This window comes from Phaeoacremonium minimum (genome assembly GCF_000392275.1).
Source record: "Phaeoacremonium minimum UCRPA7 unplaced genomic scaffold PA7_03_scaffold_483, whole genome shotgun sequence".
Lineage (NCBI taxonomy): Eukaryota > Fungi > Ascomycota > Sordariomycetes > Togniniales > Togniniaceae > Phaeoacremonium > Phaeoacremonium minimum.
This window is the reverse complement of record NW_006921385.1, coordinates 1-20,497: the sequence shown is the minus strand read 5'-3', so window position 1 is coordinate 20,497 and position 20,497 is coordinate 1. Positions and strand designations below refer to the sequence as shown.

General features: G+C 50.2%; 4 protein-coding genes across 4 annotated transcripts; 1 reads left to right on the top strand and 3 right to left on the bottom strand.

The window, feature by feature from the left end:
- Positions 1–154: 154 nt before the first annotated feature.
- UCRPA7_6668 (putative fha domain containing protein) lies at positions 155–1,927 on the bottom strand (the record flags this gene model as incomplete). Its single annotated transcript, XM_007919211.1, has 1 exon — positions 155–1,927. The coding sequence occupies one exon, from the start codon at positions 1,925–1,927 to the stop codon at positions 155–157; it is 1,773 nt and encodes a 590-aa protein (XP_007917402.1).
- Positions 1,928–11,381: 9,454 nt separating this feature from the next.
- On the bottom strand, positions 11,382–13,144 carry UCRPA7_6667 (putative hexose transporter-like protein; the record flags this gene model as incomplete). The annotated part of the gene is made up of 4 exons (XM_007919206.1): positions 11,382–11,637; positions 11,691–11,924; positions 11,982–12,938; positions 12,990–13,144. 4 exons carry the CDS (start codon positions 13,142–13,144, stop codon positions 11,382–11,384), a joined length of 1,602 nt encoding a protein of 533 aa, XP_007917397.1.
- Positions 13,145–14,875: 1,731 nt separating this feature from the next.
- Positions 14,876–15,409, bottom strand: UCRPA7_6666 (hypothetical protein; the record flags this gene model as incomplete). The annotated part of the gene is made up of 1 exon (XM_007919213.1): positions 14,876–15,409. The coding sequence occupies one exon, from the start codon at positions 15,407–15,409 to the stop codon at positions 14,876–14,878; it is 534 nt and encodes a 177-aa protein (XP_007917404.1).
- A 2,111-nt stretch (positions 15,410–17,520) lies between these two features.
- UCRPA7_6665 (putative major facilitator superfamily transporter protein) lies at positions 17,521–19,145 on the top strand (the record flags this gene model as incomplete). Its single annotated transcript, XM_007919203.1, has 4 exons — positions 17,521–17,678; positions 17,739–18,215; positions 18,344–19,022; positions 19,071–19,145. 4 exons carry the CDS (start codon positions 17,521–17,523, stop codon positions 19,143–19,145), a joined length of 1,389 nt encoding a protein of 462 aa, XP_007917394.1.
- Positions 19,146–20,497: the final 1,352 nt, after the last annotated feature.

The window sequence follows — 20,497 nt, the reverse complement described above, 5'->3', positions numbered from 1 at the left end:
GCCAGCCGATGCATACACCTGATACCAATGCCCAAGAACTCCCGATCCAGTCATAAGTGAGGCCGTGGTAGTGAAACGTCATACATAAAAGCAAATTAAAATCGCACCTTTCTGACGAGAGAGACATAGTGGAGTACAGATAATGGAAGGAGTGTTAGATGCGTAGGGCAGATAGGAGAGTGGAAAGAAATTTGGAACCATCCCTAGATGTTGTGGCGGTAAGACCAGATGGGGGAGGGGATGATACAGGCCCCATGGACTGCGCTCGTTTCTTCTTATCGTCCTTCTTCACCTTGGCCTTCTCCTTATTCCGACCACGAGTTGGCTTCGGCTGCTGTTGCGCTGCTTGCTGCATCATGAAACAACGGGGTAGCACTTCTGCACCCGCCATTTGCCTGGTTGGCCAGGGGAAGCTGACAGCCATCTCTTGAACTGTTGCTGGGGAGAGATTTCCCAAAACGTACCGAAGGTGCGATTCGATGTTGTCAATCTTCGCAAGAGGCCAATCACTTCGAGATTGTAGCCTCTCTGCAGTTTGGACGATGGAGCTGACAAGCCACCCCATAGCAGCATTGTATGGGACTAACTTGGCATTGTTCATCAACCAACCCATAAGTTTCGGGTCTCCTGACTGATTGATGATGGGCATGCTGCGGCTGTCATGCTCTCGGGGTTGAAGTTGCTTGAGAAATTCCGTGTAGGGAGCCAACGCACTACGGTTCAGACCAACAAACTGGCCTGTCTTCAAAGCGAAAACAATTTCGTCGGCAAGAGCAATACCAGACTTCATGCCGCTGTTGGCTCCGCGGCCTGGCCAAAAGTGGACGGTCATAGCGGCATCGCCGGCAAGTGTCACTAGACCATGAGGCCTGTGCATGCTGGGATTCTCAGTGAGCCGGAGCTCACTCACTGCGTTCTTAATACCCCGAACAATGATGGGTATACGCATGATGCTTGTGACTTCCGTTTCTTTAAAACCGAAAAGCTTCAGACCATCTATAATTGCCCTCCACAGAGGGCTTTCTCTGTTCTCAGATGGCGCAAAGACCTGGCCTTCGTCGAAACCTGCAGGGACACGACCGCCTTGTCGAAGACAGCTAGGGCGTCCGAAAGTGCATGGCTGACCATCGACGCATAACATTTGATCCCACTCTTCTTGAGTGAGCTGCATGTTCAGAAATCCTGTTCCATCGGTGTCACTAGCGTTGAGTAGATAACGTGTTTGTCCCACGGTGAGAAAGATGTTGATGGGTTGTGAGCGAGGAAGACCCTCGGGGCGGTTGAAAGCCACGCCCAGAGCGTAGCTTCGTCCACGCTCTTGTTCCTCATTCTGGAAGTATGTCTGGCGGATCCAGGAGCCGGCACCATCGGCACCAATGAGGAGATGGTAGTCCCCAATGGTGTGCAGCTCTTCTCGAGTGACTGCTTGCGAATGCAAGAAGATGGTGCCGCGGAAATGTGCGTCCTGCGCACGTCTCAAAAGCCGGTCCTCAACCTTGCGAATTTGAAGGTTGGCGGAGTCTGGCCACACAACCTCTGGATAACCTAAGAAAAGAGCGTCTCGAGTCTCTTTGCTCATCAAGTCAGTGACAGAGTGCTGGAGTGTCACTACTTGGTCACGGCGGCGTGCACCTTGAGGGAAGTCCACAAATGATCCAGGCTGAACCTTTGCCCATCGTCCCTCATATATGTGAACCTCGATTTTGCCAGATGCTTTCTCAGCCAGTGCAATGGCTGTAGCTAAGCCGGTTGGCCCACCACCAATGACAGCAACCTTTAAAGGTGCAGCCGGGTACTTATACGATACCGTATCCTCCCTCAAGTTCTCTAAGGTAGGAGCCAGAGTCGGGTCGAAGAAGAAGTCTCGAACTTGTTTCGTCTTACCGGAAGGTCCAATCTCCTTTGTCTTCATTAAAATGAAACGCATCCATTGTAGGAGAGGAGTTGCCGAGAAGCTTGCGTGACGGTTGCCAAAGACTTGTCGCTGGACAGCTGCAGCAAGAGAGCTGACATCTTGGTGTGAGGGATTTGAGGCAATAGCGCGGAGTTCCGAGTTGATAGCAGGGTTGGGACCACCATAGTTCCAGAGAAAAACCTTTGCTCTTTCTAGATCTGTCTGTCCTGCTGATGCCCACGCACCCTCGAAGAAGCGTGGAAACTTGATATCATGTGCATTGTTGGTAGGTTGAGGTGTTGGAACTCTACGAGGAGCAACAGATGACACCGCGGAGTTGTCTAAGCCAAATGCCATTGCTGCTGATCAGCGCAACTTTTGGAATCAGCGCAACTTTTGGATTAATTAAATGAAAAGACTCCGTGTTGACACAAGTTGAAGACTGCGATCCACGATTGTCAGGGTGCAGGGGCAGTCTACCCAAGTTGTCGCAAAAAAGGGGACAACTGAGCAGATTGATGTTGCAATATTCTGTTGCTGCGCTTGGGAAGAATTAGGGCAAGAAGAGTTCGGAGTTTGATTTATTCAAGTTGGGCTTGCATGAGATGAATTGAACAGAGTGAATAAGAAGAAGAAAGTTGTTGCTGAGAATAGACTGTATATTGAAGATGAGCTGTCCGCTTTGCTGGCATGGTGAGATAGATGAGACGGACCCGGAGGAGCGTCTCGAGTTTCATAAATAATCAATCCAGGAATCGCGACAAGACTCGAACAATAACCGAAACAGGACGGCGATGTTGAGGGATCAGACGCGGGAGTCGCCTTGCACTCCATCTTGCCGTGTCTCTGCGTCCCGTCTGACAGTAACGATCCTCTGGTACCTAAGATAGGTGCTGTGGTGGGAAACACAGACCGCCGCTGATTGGAGCTCGCGCTAGGAACGGCCGCATCCATCCAGTAAGTGGCCGGTAAAAATAACCGAGGCAGAGCCACCTAATCCTGGGATTTTCGGAACAACTTTCTCAGCCCTGATTGTGGCTGGCTTTGCTGCAGCAAAAGGGCAGAGGCAGGGTAGCAATCTTAGGTTCTGACCAGAATAGGGAGGTGGTGGCTTAGAGATGAAGAGTGTCGCACGACATGAACCCGTCTTGTCTTTGGGTAGCCTTCGGCCCTCACATCCAGAACGCAGACGCTGACCTCGCCTGTGTCTCTTCCCATTCGATCGTGCCTGGGTGTCACGAGACATCACTGCTACATTCATCTAATCATCTGGTAATAGGACCTACAATCGCTCTCTTTGGCTCGGACTAAGCGCAGCCGCCACTTCTGTCTTCGGCCGCAATCGCGCATGACATCGATTTACGCGCCGTGGCTCCCACGTTGTGTATTGTCTTTCGTGCATCAGCAACGCCAGACTATCTGCTCGGCGCAGCGCCGAGACAGTATCGGGGCGATGAGGCATTCCCTATCCTGAGACTTTGCCGATTTGAAGCACAAGAATCCGTCAGGGCAGCTGTGCTTGGAGAGCGAAACGTGAGCTGTCCTGGTTGGCTAATGAAAAGACGCGAAGGAATGGCACGGGTCCCGCTGGCAGAAGAAGCTTCAGCCCTACAACTCCTTCTTTTTTGGCCCTGATCCAGATTAGTTATCACTCCAGATTCCTAGCCCCCCACCGCTCCCGGCTAGAATTCAAGTGCTTCAGCACTTGGGGGCGCGGGCTTTCCAAGCGTAATCGATATCTGGTGCGATTCCCTAGTCTTCGCCATTTTCCCGAATGCGACCCCCCACAATCATTGGCAGGCATCTACGGGTGATCAGTTGGATTCACAAAGTGCCGCCGACGATGGATATGTCCGTGTTAGGAACAGTCTAGACCCCCGGGGGGATATGAGATAGATCCTTTGACACCTCTTTGAAGGATCCGCTCATTATCCGGGTATGGAACGGGCATGCCTCAGCTTGCAGTTGGGATCGTGATAGGAATGCGTACATACTCAGAAGACTTCAGAGACTCACCTTGCCGAGCTGCCCCAAGCAAAGGAGAATAGCCGTCACGTCCCGGGGTTAAGATAGCTTGTTTCCGAATGTATCACAGCTTCCAGTAGGAGTCTGATCGTTCGTTGATACAGTCGACTAAAAGTCAATCTCCCCATATCGCCAAGGGCTGGAGAAAGAGACTCGTCGGAAAACTTAAGATCCTTAGAACTATAGGTTGCTAAGGTTGCTACCATTAGCGGAAGGCGAGGAGCTGCTGATACTGATTTCACGGCCCGTTTAAAAAAAAAACACTTGGCAAAGGCGTACGGAGAATATACAGCTAATGTCAAACTAGTCATGATGAGGCGTACATATGCACATGGATGTTTCTGGGAGGCTACAAGTTAAAGCACTGCCTCGAGATGCTTGACGCCCAAGCAGGCTTCACCTACGGTGTGGCTCATCTCTTGAGAAGAAAACAACGGTGGGCGCCGCATTTCAATGTACGCTATCACTCCTCCAATGCAAAAATAGAAATTAAATTATACAAGCGTGCAGTGTATTATTATGTAATGGGTCTCGTTGCTTATGTTCAATCCAGTAAAACGGATTCAACTCGTTTCATCCTTACCGGAGGAATGCCCCTACGATTACGATTGGACCACGAAGACGAACCTGGACAAATTGACACATGGTAAAATTCAGGAGTCGAGACAAGAAATAACGTGGATTGACTGCCTCGTTGGTCATAGTAAATCCATGCAACAGAGTTGATGGAAGGACCAGAGTTTGCATTACAATAAGCGATTCAGGACTTAGGGAATACACCAAATGAACTAAAAAGCTTTCCGGTAACAATCGGAAAAATCACCATGCTTTTGAGGCGCGTTATAAAGGCCCTTAGAGTGAAACGACTGTACTTATTGCACTTTCGTACTCGCATGGGTCGCTGCTTCGGGGAAACCTTGCCTTTAGCGTCGAGTGTGCGCAAACTGTCTGTAGTCCTCTAGCTGTAACTACAAACTTCACTCGAGATTGATGGTACTCACGATGGCCTCGAGCGAGGTAATCAGTTCACCAATCATTGTTGCGAATGCTTCACTCCCTATTCTCGCAATATCCCGTGTGTATATCCCCATATTCTTCTCGACGCTTGCTTCAAACCCTCGAACTATATGCCGTGAGAATTAGGAACAGGCATCACAAGAACCAGTGAATGATTTTGGCTTTGTAATACACTATTCAACTACAGGACCTCCGGAAAGTTGTCACTCTTGCTTACGCCTATGCCCGTCTAGCTTGACTAACGCTGAGACCGGGACCAATTAGAACGGATAATTCCATACGCCATGAGCCGTCAGGGTGTCATGCCTAGAGTGGTCAGATATGCACTACTTTCAAGGGAAGCGCTTTGTTAGATTGTTCGGATAAGCATGGCACTGTAAGAATAGAATTACAAGAATCCATCTCAGTGTATGAATTCAATGATCCAAAAAAGAGCAATGATATTCCCCTTCCTAGTCAGCCTTGTATCAGGCGAGTAGTTTGGGAATTCGGCCGGGTGCAACTTGGTCCAGTGTTTCAAATGAAAGCACCAACCTGACGATATGATCACCACCCATCTGCACCTCTCGAGCAGCTTGTCTTATATTTATGGCAGTATATCGATCGCCGACTAGTCCATAGCTCTCCCGGTTGTTCTTCGGTGAAACTACGGTAGCACAACTTCTAGAAGAGTAGCACAGCTTGCGGTATGTCCGCCGTTCCTGTATTCCTGCAGGCCGTGACCACTCTGCCAGTCGTTCTCGCCGTGACCTGAATGACACCCGAGTCTATTCATGTCGTGAAGCGAACAATGTGCTGCATATATTGAGAAACACCAAGAACGCATGGCTACACCAACGCCTGAACTCTTTGGGCCGCAGCCTTTCCGTTGAAGTACTACACTTTTCGTAAAGAGTTGGTAGCTGTAGGCACGAAGTCATTCCCATTATGCATTCCTGATGCTTAAAATAAGGGTTGGTTTGAATAGGCAGCCACAAACCTCTGCTTCACGGTGTGGATGGAGATTGCAACCAGCTGCTTCGCAGTGCACATAAGGTGGCTTACTTAGTACTGTTGGGCTGAATACTTGTCTGACAATTATTGAATGTCATTTTCTATGTTCAGAGATCTCAATGCAACATCTTGGCTAGGCACAGCGTCACATATTTGGCCGTGTGTGATAGGGATTACATTTCCCAAGGCCATGATGGCCCTTGGCGGGTGCGTAAGCATGTGCCTCAGGAAATATCAGCTCGATACGCAATGCCGCTCTGCATGCGGACCATCGTGTCAGGAGGCCAGGCATCTTTGAGCTTAAGAAGGCTCAGCTCGTGTAACAAAATTCTTGCTGAAAGCTGGGGCGAACTGCAGGCCGAGATCCAAGACTGTGGCGCTCAATATCTGAATGCAAACCCGAAACTGGGCCAAGTCGATGAATGAATGCACAGAATTACAAGCGGCAGAAGAATTCGCTGCTATTTCAAGTCCCATAAGCAGATGACGGATGGAGGATTTCTTGCTCCCCAATGTTCCGAGGAGTTCCTGCGATCCTCACTGGGGCGACACACCAATCAGGATACTGCATCTTGAGGTCCAAATCCGGCTATTTGCTGCTTGCCTGCAGAGCTGCGGCGAATGCGACATCACACCAAAATAACTCCTTCGATGCCACCCTCCTTAGCGGCTAGATCGCTTCATCCCACCGAATGCAAGCGAACCAAGATGCACCATAAATGTGAGCTGCGAACTCGCTTCCGGGTTAAATCAGATTATTTCCCCAGCGGATGCAACTTGCGATCACACTCCGCATCTTCCGCGATCTGGGGGCGTTTCTGACGAGGGGGCTGACTGCAATACATGAGACAAAATAGGATCACCAAGCCGAGACTTTGAAAGTAGGGTCAGCATCCTGCGATAAGGCAAAATCAGGATTCAATCGGTGTTTCCCTCCTGACATGAGAACTCAACGTGAAAAAGGGTTCGCGGAGGGGATGCATTGTAGATAGCTAATACAGATGCCAGAGCAAGGACACCATCCCCCGATTTTAAGGATGACTAGCTCGACAAGAAACGGTTTCCTATAAACTTTGCATCATTATCTGGTAACAGAGGTAGCTAACCGCGAGCAGCCGTCTGCGACTCTCACAACATTTCGGCTTCAATAGGTTCCGTCAAAAGCGGCCGCCATAATCGTTCCGAGGGAAGAAACCCGGCAGGGTGGTGTGAAGCATCCTTCTTGTCCCGCCCATACTTGATGAATCTGCATGTTGCATTTGAAGATTTCTGATCGCTCAGCTGGTACTAGAAGCGCCCGGCGCTCATCACTAAGTTCTTGCTACTCCTTCTTCCGCCCCCAAGCCCATGCCATCGACAGTCCTCAATGGCCTTCTCAGCTGATCATGAATATTGAAGCAACCACTAATGATAAGTAATGGAATATCGGGATTCAATGCCGATAGCTGAGTTTGTCCTAGGTCGTTCAGCAGTTCGAGGTAACCTCGGACTTGCCCACACATCTGTAAGTCTGTGTGCGGACACAAATCCTTGCCGCGACCATATGCTTCTTATTCTCCCACTTGCGTATACTTGCTGTATTCGCCGTCAAAATCTTGATACTAGTCAACAGCCACCAACAGGACGGCCGGCCTAACGACTGGGTCCTACGATAGCGCTTGCATAGAGAGACAAAGCACGACATGCCATAAGAGTCTCGTGTCATTCGAAGGCGAGTGATTATTGGCGTGTCCAGACTTACTTCTCAGCCTTATAATATTCATTGGACTTGCGATATCATCAATCAATCAGCGTCAAGTGCGTGTCCTCAGTCAATACATAGATGACAGTAGATAACTCGACCAGCTTCGAAACATTCACTTTTGTTGCCGCTCTGCTGCCTACAAGTAATGAAGTATCCCGACCAACCAGAGAACAAATAGAATAATAGGAGACGAGAAGTTCATTTATTTAAGATCAAAATAAACGGTTTCTATAACTGTCTAGTCACTCTACTACTAGTAGGCATAGCCCCCATAAGCAACTCAGCAGCCTTCACTCTTACGAAGTGGTGTTTACATGTAGCTGTGCTGTATTGACGTTCCTAGACTGCAGTGTATTTTTGTGATTTAGTGTCTGTATCAGAAGCCGAATCTGTCAAGGTGCGTATTGGCCAAAATCTTGGAGCAAAGGGCCACGAGAGAGTTTCGACGAGCGACTGCAATCCACACTACTAGTACTGATCCGACAACTAAACCCATTGCACCGGCGACCTTTCGTATTGCCATTCGTCTTATCTTCTTCCTCGCTTCCAGAACTAGAGCGCGATCATTGACCCATGGGTAGGGCACATTTGGAACTGGTCTACCCAGAAACTCGCAAAGTGGCTCCCAGCCATCGCCGAGGCGATAATTCAGGAGATTTTCCTCTGGAACAATCCTGCGCACCAAGGCATAATGCTCTAGGTACGCATCTTTAAGCCGCGCACGCATTTCATCGCCATTTTTCGCCCGTAACCAACCCCTACTGCAATCCCACAAGATGGCATGCGACAGATACCCCATCATGGGCCCGATGATCACGCGCACTAGCCACCCGCTGCCAACTTCGATATCGCGGATGAGAATAGCATTGACGCTCTCCGCCCATTTGTCGACGTCCCTCTCCACTAGGATGACTTTGGCCCCTGGGTAAGTCTCAATCAGTTGTTGTGCTACCAGAGCACCGAAGTCTGTCACTCCTTGCCAGTCTCTTCCGATGAGGTCATCCCAGTCGGCGCGGTCGAAGGAAGTCGGCGGGTTAGGAAGCCAAATGGGCCGACGGTTGGGATAGAGGACGTTACGCATGTAGGGAAAGGCACACCAAGCTGCACGCCCCCATTCCGCCCATCCTGCACTGTCCCGGACGTGAATGCTGCCGTGGTGTATACGATCATAGCCTAGGATGTTAAGGGCCGTGGTGAGGGAGAGGCTGCCAGTTCGCGGTAGTCCAAGACACAGAATCCCGTAACCTTCCGCCAGGGTGGCCTTTGGCCAGGGCTCTACTTGTCCTGCCATTGAGCACGGATAGATATCGACACAATCAGAATTTTCAGACTGTGATCAAGCCAGTAATGCGACCAAAATGTGGAAGGAAAATATTTAGCAAGTATTTTGGCAGAGCGTGAAAGCTCTTAGACATCGGCTTCCCAGAAAATTGCTCTCCACTCCAAAGTCCATCTCGGTTATTCAAAAGAATCTCGCAAAGTCCGAACAAATCACTGAAGGAGTGCGACGTCGCTTATTTGGTCAAGTTCGGAATAGCACTCTTATGTGAGATTTGACTCGACATTAGAGCATACGTGAGCATTATTAGCTTAAATCCATCGAAGGAATTGATTGCCAGAGCTACGAGCAATTCAATTCATATTTTGTCGGGAAGATGAACGACAGCTTCTGTAGATGCTATAGTCTCATTGCTCACTCCTTTTCAATTACTCTACATCTGTCAAAACCTGAACCAGGAAGACAGAAGGTAATGTATTTCTGGCAGCAAAATGGATCTCATGATTTGGATGATCTGTCTACAGGCCATGTATTGTACACCAAGCACAGGTCGCATAGCCTGCCAAGCTGCTAATGAGGTTTCTGAGTGGCTTATTTATTTGATCAGTCTTGGCTCAGATCACTCTGTCCAATACACCATAAGATACACAATGAGACATAATACCATTGTCTCCCTTCACAGTAACCATTGAGTGGCTTATAACCCGGATTTTCCCCTTGTCCGAGAGTATTATTTGCATAAATTAGTCGACTCTCGTCAGGAAATAGTTGGGGATTCATTCACTTGTGGCGCTTGCTCAATATACTGAATTCGCATCGCTGTCGGATTTCACACTTGGCGCGTTGGATCATTGTATTTCATCCAAAGACAGGTAGGTGCAAGTTGACAATGGCTGGCGTCCATGAGTGACGTGATGCGTATTCAGATGGCAGGTATCCCCCAGTTGGACCAGGCCCGATGTCATTGCGCGCACTGATGCGACAACCCAGATACGTCGCCCGAAACACACCATCGCTAGGGTGAGACGAACGCTATCGAGATCCGATGTAGGATTAGCGCCGAATTGAGATCTGAGATGCGGGAAATGCGGTTTCAAGAGATGGGCATTTCGATGATTGCGGTCCCAGCTGGCGAGAGGGGCTGATCAAGCCTCGTCTCAGGTCACCCCCATCAACCGTCTCGACAGGGGTCTCGAGTTTGCTCAGTGGCCACGCCCGAGACAAGCTTCGTCAGGAGTCAACGCTAATTGCTCCTTTCGGGATACGATCCGCGCATCTGCGATTAGCGAAGCGTTCCAAAATTGACGAGAGAGTTGGTATTGAACAATGATGCCGTGTAAGCCACTGTTACAGCCGTTGAGGACGGGGCCGGGCAATGACATTAGGTGTGATGGGCCAGGGGATGACGACCACCGCTGCGTCGAATAAGAGGCTTCAAGCAGCCTGGTTCTCTGGACCTCTCTCTTCTTTTCGGTCGCTTTCCACTCTTGTCGTCGTTGGAGGTGGAAGTCATTGCTGGACAATAACGGACCCATAATCTCTAATTCTTCACCCATTTTATTTCCTAAGTTGGTCCGTGACCGCATTACGCAGCTCTAAATCACCTCCTTTGGTCTTCACCTATATCTTCAGACAAACCTCAACACCGTCACGAGCCTTGTTTACGGACATATCGATCACAATGCATCCTTCGGACGTCACAGCCCTCATCATCCTCGCCATCATGTGGGGAGGAGCCTTCTATGCCATGGGAATGATCTACACCGTGATGGCGCTCACCGAGCGTTGGCGAGGACCTAAAGGAGAGACCTCAGTTGGATTTGCGTCTGTACTAGCAGCGATCCTGCTGTCGACTGCATGGCCGGCCGTACTCATCATCATGTTGATGTCAAGCAATTGACACATGGGTCCAATTATGGAGAAGGAACGGTCGACGGAGCTAAAAGGGCCACCTGTGGACATAGCGACATGTCAGAATCTTTCAAGACCATTCACAAGTGTCCGCTATCGTCAAGTTGATGGAGAACAAGGATTGGTGGCTGATGGAACTGGTAAGGGGATTACGGTCGGCGAAGTTGGGTCTGGGTAGAGCGTTCTATATCTCGATGTTGGTCACGTCATCACAATTGACCACTTCCATGCCATACATTTTCATTTCATCATATATGATACATTATATGTTTATACAGTGATCGACCTATTCCCCTTCGAAGCGGCCGAGCATTCATGAGATCAACCCTAGGCATGACCGCTTGTCGCCGGAGGCATGCGTTGTACTGCTTGGGCCGTCTATAGACTTCGTGACAATCGGCTAGTCTGCTGGTCAACTTACAGCTAGACTCAATCCCGCTGTTGAGCCGAGACGAGATGGGCTCTGATCTGGTATAAGACGGAATGAAGAGCGACTATTGTTCATAGTCATTAATTCTTCACACATCCTCGTGTCCCTCCCCTTCACTGCTGTCTACGACAGCACCTTCACCCATACTCTTGGGCACCTGACTGCCGTCCCATTTGCTCGATGTGATAGGGTTAACATGGAGGATGTACATGGTATCGATCTCCTCAAGACTTCGGTCTTTGGACTCAATGAGGAAGAAGTAGACGATGAAGAACAATGCCGCACAGCAGCCAGCGAAGACAAATCCGTAGAAATAGTCGATGGCGTCCGTGATGAACCGAGTGCTAGATCATAATTAGTCATTGCTTAACAGGGGACTAGCATCTTTCGATCTTACAAGAAAGAAATCATGAAGTTCCAGAACCAGTTGGAAGCGGTAGCGAGGGCCATGCATGGAGCACGGTACTGGGCAGGGTAAAGCTCGGCAACAGCAGCCCACACAAGAGGGCCCCAGGTGCTAGCGAATGCAGCAATGAACAGACATGAGAAGACGATCAGAGCAGACCCTGCCTTGGGAGTGTTCATCGGGTTCTCCTGATCGAGTGCGTAGTGACCGACAAAGGCGTATACGCTATTACATATTGTTAGCTTTGTAGGTCATGTTTCCCTCAGGTAGCTAGATACTTACAAGAAGCATCCCATCATCCACGCTGCTCCCGCCATGAGAGCCTTTCTACGACCGCACTTCTGAGCAACCCAAAGACCACCAAACGTGCAGAAGACGTTGACGGAGCCAAGGATGATCTGCGTCACGAAGCTGTTGCTGAGACCGGTGGCAGAGAAGACAGTAGTTCCGTAGTAGAAGAAGAAGTTTGCACCAGTCAGCTGTTGACCAGCTTGCAGCGTGATGCCGAGCAGAGTTCGATAGAGCATGCGTGGTCCAGTGAAGATCTCTGACCAGCTCGTCTTCTCGCCTGCCTTCTCCTCCTCGACCTTAGCTCTGATCTGAGCGATCTGGTCGCTGACGGTCCGGTCGTTCTCATCCACACCAGCAAGCCTGGCAATAGTGCGACGCGCCTCGTCGACTCGCCCCTTACGGTAGGCATGCCGAGGGCTTTCCGGGAGGAAGAGGATGCCCACACCAAGGATCAGGGGCCACAAGAACGAGAGACCGTTCGGGATCCGCCAGGAAGCACTATCGGCATACTTGTCCTCGGTTCCCCAATTCACCATCTCAGATGTCCAGATACCGAGGGTGATGAAGAGCTGGTAGGTAGAGACGAGAACACCTCGGATGATAGCTGGGCTGCTCTCGGACTGGTACATGGGGACGAGAACAGAAAGAGATCCAATGGCAATACCGGTGACGAAACGGCCCATAGCGAACTGTACCCAAACGGTATTTGACGACACCTCGATGATAGTGCCGACGATGGAGAATAGAGCCGAGACGGATATGGCGAGACGGCGACCAAGATAGTCGGCAATCTCACCAGCTATAAATGAGCCAAATAGGCAGCCTACCGGTAGTAGACCGACGATTGTGCCTTGTCTGGCAGCACTGAATGTGTATCCACTAGCATCGTTTCCCTCGCCGAATCGTCTTTGGAAGTCCTCCATGGCGAAGAAGCCGGATATTTGACCACTGCGTCGTCGATGAGCCTCGCACAACCAAAGGGAATACCATCAAACTTACCTGACATAGCCAAACATGAAGCCTCCTATACTGGCAACCAGGCCAAGGAAGCATGCCAGGAAGGTAATTCGTTGTCCCGTTGCCGCTGCATTGTGGGCATGGCCGGGTTTCTCCACGTGGTCTTCGTGTTTCTTGAGGAAATGCATGTTCACCATTGGTGAGACCAAATACAAACACACAGAAATATTGGGTATTGGATTATATGATGAAGATTAGGAGAGGGTCGTGTGGCTACGGGAGAGGCGGCGAGTTCGTTTTTAACGTCCCCATTGAATCGCTGTCGATACATACATACATCATTGGTATCAGTGGGCCGAGGCCCATCCAGTGCTGGATTTGGCCCACTGCAAAAAATCCAGATCGAATTCCTCCACCGCACATCACGAGGTTATGTGTGTTCTGCTGCAAAACTCTGAACAGTGGAGTTGCTCGGGTCGCCCGGGCGGCTGACAGAGTCGTCAGTTATGCATGGCATTTTTGGCCGTCGATGTACCAAGGGATCTAAGAGAACCCGAGTCAAGACCCACCAGCTACCCGTGGCACTCGCTGAGACACCCGCCGCTACTTGTCGGCCAGGCACAGAGGCACAGCAACAGCGGCGGGCGGCGTGTAGGTATGCCAATTGGTAAGGGGGCCGCCGAGTCAGCCTGCTTCGTTGCTGTTCTAGGTACCTCCGCCCTGAATCGCCGCGCCGCCGTGGCCACCCGCGCTTGTCGTCCGGCGCCGCGGCTGCTGTTACTGCATCATCGTCACACCACCGCTCCTCAGCCTAGACCTCTGTGTGGCTGTTCCGACGCATTACCAACCCAGCATCTCTGGGCACAGCCACTCGACTGCACAATGCTCCGAGCGAGCAATTGAACTTCCGAAACCCTGAGATAGTGATACTGATACTGCAGTATGATTTCAAAGATAATGGACGGCCCGACTCAGTCTTGAAATGCGGGTCGGGAGGGATGCCGTGAAAGTGCCGAAATTCGGCCCTCTTGTGGAGGCAAAAGAGGACCATCGCCGTTCTCCAGGGGCCAACATACTGATATCAACAAAAAAAACAGAGTCCATGATATCAGTATATCTTCAGGCCAGAACCTCCCTCATCCGATCACGAAACAGGCCACGGGCTGTTCTGCGGCCGACCGGCGAAGATGAAGTGTTCGCGGAAAACAAGAATCAATCGGTCGATGACCAAAAAAAAATCCGAGTCTGCACTCGCGTCGCGCGTTCGGCTTGCTCCGTGTTAGTGCACAGATTCTAGCCTTACCAAGATCTCGAGTTTTGTCGGATCCAATTCGACGTCATTTCTCCCGTATCTTAGTCTGACGATGAGTGGGCACTGGGCACTCTTTTTTCTCTCACGGTATTCGGAAAGCACCGCCTTGCCTTCTTCTAGGCTAGCCCAGCCGTCGAAAAGCAGCCGCTGCCGCACAATTGCACGCGTTATTTCCTCTTGGCAGGCGTGGCAGGGTCCGGGCTCTTTCAATCCGAAGAGGCTCTCGCTCATCACGGTCTGGCACTAGCGATCATTCTGCATGCCAACACACCGAAAGCTCCATAACGACGTGGGCCTGCCCTGGTCATCGAGCAACTTCTACATACACTTCTAATCTGTGCATACTATGAGGCACATTCCACCATGCCCACAACGACACATATAAGTGGACAGCGGCACTAGCAGCAATTACACAGAAAAGTGTCGTGATTTACAATGTATTAATACAGGTGGCGCCGGGCAACGGACCTGTGCTACGTCCGAAGCACGAACGGCCTATGGTACAACGGCTGTTCTGAAGAGCAGTCTGATAAAACACGCTGGAGCTTTCATCACACGTCCATCCCATAAGCTATGGTATAACCCCTCATCCAAACGCCTCTTCCCCTTTTCTCATTTAGTCTGCATAAGCGACGAGCTGGGCGACGAGCATCCAGTCCGCGCCGGCCGTCTGTCTCCAAGTGGAGCTGGCGACGCACTCGATCTGCTCCTGGCCGTTGTCGCCCTGCTGGAACAGCGTGACGCGGTACATGATGGCCACGGCCATCAGGTCGACCTCGATGACCTGCTTGTCCGGGTGGATGCGGAAGCCGGTGAAGTGCATGCTGTCCTTGAGCTTCTTCTCAATCTCCTTCTTGCCCTTGATCACGTCGTGCGTGCTGAACGACACGGGGTTGAGCATCGAGCAGTCGTCGGCGAGGTACTCGAGCGCCTCCTCCGGGTCGTCGGTCAGCGCGCGCCACAGCAGGGTCTCGCTGTCGATGGCGGCCGCGTGGTTGCGCTTGGCGATGGTGTTGAGTCGGCCCTTCGGCTTGCCGCTGCTGTTCTTGGAGCCGCCATTGGCGCTGGCACTGCCGTTGGCCTTGACGTCCGTCGATACCTGGCCAGAGGCATGGGACTTTTCGTTGGTGAGACCTAGGACGGTAGGCATGGTGAAGTGTCTGTTTCGAGTCGTTTTAGAGTTTGCTAGTGTCGATTTTCACGCGGTTGAGTTGCCAGAACTGCGGTGCAGAGGGAGTAAACTTGCAGCTATCGTAGATCAGGCGAGTAGTAATGATAATAATCGGCGAGCAATGCCATCTCGACACTGTCCAGCGTCTTCAAGGCGCACTCCATATTTATTCCATCACCAACTGCCCCCATAACAGGTTTCTTGTGTGGCTCCAAGCTTCTGACGTCAAAGTCGCGACGCCTCATTGGCCACGTGTGGCGTTGACGTCGGTGCGCCGATCAGCGATCTTCCGTGCTGCCGGGGCCACAAGTGTTACGCATCAACTGCACCAAAGAAGGGCCTTCTTAACAACGGAACAAATTGCTTGTACCGTCTTTTCAGACACGCATGAGTTCGAAAATTGCTTCAACATGGTCTTATTGCAATATGACGATGTTTAAAAGGTACCCATAAGTTATGGAAGTATTAGAACAATCGTTATTATGGCGCTAGATAAGATGAAGAGAACAGGGCCATGTTCTGCTGATAGCCCGTGGCTTGTGGCTGACGGTCCCGCTTCGCATCACCTACAACTAGTGCCACAAGACTGTAGAGTAGTCGTCGATGACCAAGATCTGGTGCTGTTCGAGATTGTTCTTTAGAAAACAAACGAACCAATAATCGTGTCTGGTCTCTTTGCTGCTACCTTCTGTGAGACTCCACTGGAGCCTGTGTGCGTGTACATAGCGGCTGTGGCAGTTACTCCTATGCCACACTGCCTTCGATGATGCATGTTACACCATAGTATTAAAGGTGTGTCTGAGCAGTGCCGCGAAATATTATCGGTTTTCGGGTGCAAGTTAATGACCATGGCATCAGTTAAATACACACCGCATATCAATGTTACGGCCGTAGCATAGAATGCAGAACAGCTCAAAGAACATTGGCGATTTTCATTGAACCAAGCCCTCCATGCTAAAGAACAGATAGCAGGTCGCAATGAGAAACACGTTCAGCAACTACCGGCAGGGCTATAAAACGCCTCCATATGTAACGGCAGAAAGAGAGGGGTTGATTGTTTTTGTATTGGGCGCGATGATAGCATACTTATGGACCGCTTCCCGAAAATCCTAAAGCTTACCGACACGAGACACACATGCACGCTTGCTGCATGTAGGATTTACCCAGCGCAACATCACTACCAATGGAACATGAGGAGACTGAGCCGCTCTGCGTCCCCACGGCTGAGTCGCAAGCAACACCCGTCGACATCATGTGCTCTAATAATTCCGATAGGCTGAAAAACTTGAGCCGCCAGCGATATCAGACGCTTACCGAGCATTGGGTATCGAGGCGGCTGATGCCAAGATGACGAAGACGGCAAAGCTACGGACTCAATCGCAGAATGTGCATCAAATCTAAGTATAATGAAGCACTTATTAATTGTGATAAGCGAGGTACTTGTAGGTTGACCCTTGCCATTGCATCGGAGTGCGAGGTCTGTCGTACTCTTTATATGACACGTACAGCTCGGATTCATAGCCTTCGTTGATTGGTACGGCATAAAGGAAGTCTTTCACGTATTTGAGAGCGCTGTGAGATATATTCAACATCCATCGCTCTCTCAAAATACACTTCTCTCACAAGAGGAATGTTCCAAAGACTTTCAGCCTTATCACACTGCCTAGCTCGCCACAATGCCTGATACTGGTGTAGTTCGGGACGAGCCAATGGCAAATCATGGGGGAAATCCTGTCAAAGAAACCCATAGTGCAGCTTCTGTCCACGAGGCCCCAGTGGTCTCCGATGATGAGGTTGAGCCACACATATCTCTGTCAACATTGATGGCGGTCTTTGTAAGCCTCTAGAACCCACGAGGAAGCAAACTTGATATCTGATACCAATGCTATGCCTAGTTCATGGGCCTCTCATATGTGCCATCTATCAGTGCTGGACTGCTCTTGCCGACTGGAATTCTCCAGCAGATTGGTCAAGCTTTAGGCGATACGGAAAACATTACATGGATCCCCGGCGGTTGGTCGATTGCGTCGGCTGTTTCCTTCTCAATTGCTGGAGGCTTGAGCGACATCTTTGGTCGTAGATGGGTATTGATGTTTGGTCAAGTCTTGACTTTGGTCGGAGCTATCGTCGGTGCAACTGCTGATACGACTGTGACCGTGGCTGCTGGGAGCACAATAATTGGCTTCGGGGCTGGCGTAATTTTCGTGTCGTATCCCGGTATCATTGAGCTTCTACCTAACAAGTATCGGTAAGTCTTGAACCCAGTAAAACTCATCAAAACAGCAGGCTGCATACTTACAGAGAACAGTGGCATTGGATTAGGATGGACCGAGTTCTGTATCAACATTCCGTGGGGCTGCCTCAGCGTTTACATTGCTACCCTGCTTCTCATACATGCCAGCTGGAGATGGGCATACTACATTGGCATCATCTATGCTGTCGTGTGTATCGCCGGAACTTTCGTTTTCTACTATCCTCCATCTCACCCGCAGCACGATTACGAAAAGTCACGATGGCAAGAATTCAAGGAGCTTGACTTCGTTGGGTTGCTTCTTTTCTCCGCGGGTCTCACTATCTTCCTTGTCGGCATCACATATCTGGGGCGTGACACCTATTCAGTCGCACTTGTCGCCTCAACCATCAGTATTGGCGCTGTGATCTTCATCGCCTGCTTCATTTACGATTTCACAATCCCAAAGAACCCAATCTTCCCGTTCAAATTGTTCGCTATGTTTCGAGAGTTCACGGTGCATCTAATCATTTTGTTTGTTTCTGGCATGGTCTGGTAAGCAACCTATTTCATGTCCGCCTACTTCAGTCAGATTTGGAGTTTCTTGATCAGAAATTTGCTCCTGGAAAGGAGATATACTCTCTAGTTGTGAATGATATAGATCTTTGCTGACTCCATCAAAGGCAAGGAATCGTGACCTTAGCTCCGCAGGCTACTCTCTACATGTTCACAAACGACCCTATTCAGATCGGCATTACGATGATTCCGTCAACCTTCTCTGGTGTCCTCGGTGGATGGATTTTACCCAGCTTCGTGCATAAGATCAAGCGCGTCCGCTACCAAATCATGTTTGCCCTCATAATACAGACGACTTTCACTGCGAGTTATGCCGCCGTTGTGCCACACAATAAGCGAGCATGGATGGCAATGCAATTGTTCGGCCAAAGCTGCTTCACCTGGGTGACAACCCTAGCCTATGTCTCTTCAGGTCTGTTTGTTCCCCAGGAAGAACTCGGCGTCTCAGCGGGCCTACTTGGAACATTTCGCAGCGCTGGAGGCTCGGTCGGTAATGCGATCTTCTCAACTATCATGACATCGGTTGCGAATCGTAACTTGGGCAACAACATCGCCGGAGCAGCAATTGCGGCAGGATACCCCCAAAGCGGCCTAAAGAAGCTCATCCCAGCTGTGATCATGAATGCTGTCGGTGTGCCACATGCGTTCGAGAATATCCCCGGGGCGACATCTGCTGTGGTCGCTGCTACTGGACAGGCATTCAAGAACACATATGCACATGCTTTCAGAATGGTATTCTTTGCTACCATTCCGTTCTGTGTCCTCGCTCTGGGGGTTTCTTGGTTTGTGCGTGATCCGAGCCATTTGTTGAACAATCATGTTGCTGTTCATCAGGAGAAAGAGGTGTTGTCCGCGTTAGAGCATCGTGATCACAAACATGGACATGCGGAACAATCTGCTCATGCTTAAAGCGCGAGCTATGCTTTAGGGAAACCGTCCCTGGGAAGGACGGTTATTCTGGGTCTTTAATGAGCCCTTAATGAGGTTAAGGGGCGGATAGCTATGTTAAATGCTGTCATTTTATACTAGAAGTGCTAAAGGTCTCGGTACTGAGTGGGCAACATTTGAATATTTTAGATGTCAGACGTAATTTTCGCATCTGTTTCTAGCCATTATCCGCGATCGAGGCTGAAATAAACAACTATGGACTGTATGTAACTCTGATAGCAAGCTATCTTCCATAAGCTTGGCGGAGTGTACAGGCATGTGCTAGGACTTCTACAAATGCCCCTCGCAAAGCCCTCGGATTGGCTGCAAACAGAGTCATTGTCAGGCTTCTCTGCACAGCTGAGCCACTCATGCCTAAAACGGTTGCTACATGTTCTGTCAGAGCCTCTCAGACCCCTCATTCCTCAACGTCCTCATATCGCCCTTGAGTAGGGGGAGTCGCGGCTGCCATTGCCATGACGACTTCGAGCCAGCCACTGAAAATATTGTCATTGGGTTTGTGTAGAGTTCCCCGGAATCGTATGTATGCTTACATTGATCAGATGGAGGAGGCATCCGTGGACTCTCGAGTCTGCTCATTTTAGAGCACCTTATGACTAAAATTCGCGATGCGAAAGGCCTCAACCACGTCCCGCGGCCATGCGAAGAATTTGACTTCATCGGTGGGACTAGCACCGGAGGGTACTTCATGTGGAATGTAGATGAAGAGTCTTCTACTGATGCATTGTGTAGCATCATCGCTATCATGCTCGGTCGATTGCGCATGTCTGTTGAGGAGTGCATACAAGCGTATAAGAAAGTAGCACAACAGGCCTTTACCCCGAAGACTATACGGTTTCCCGCATCACCATCTGGTACCTTCTCTGCCAGTGCACTCAAAGCTGCTATCGTCCAGACAGTGCGCAGTTTCTGTTCAGAGCAAGAATGTGCCGACCGGCGTAGCCGTGGCCTCTCAACTGTTGAAACATGTCTGCATAGTGACACACAATATCGAAATACATTATGTACAAAGACGTAAGCCAGCAGTCGAAAGATATGACTTCTCAAGACAACTTATACTTCATAGGGCTGTTCTCGCCGTTACTAAAGAGAATGTCGATGCACTGCCGACTCTTCTTACCACTTATGATACTTCCGCCAATCTTGACGGCTGTACTATATGGGAAGTTGCGCGTGCAACTTCAGCGGCCACAACATTCTTCAAGCCTATCAAACTTGGGCGGGATGGTATCGAATTTGTGGACGCCGGACTTGGGTACAACAACCCCTGTCAGATTCTCATCTATGACGGACCGTAGAGCGCGTACGAGCAT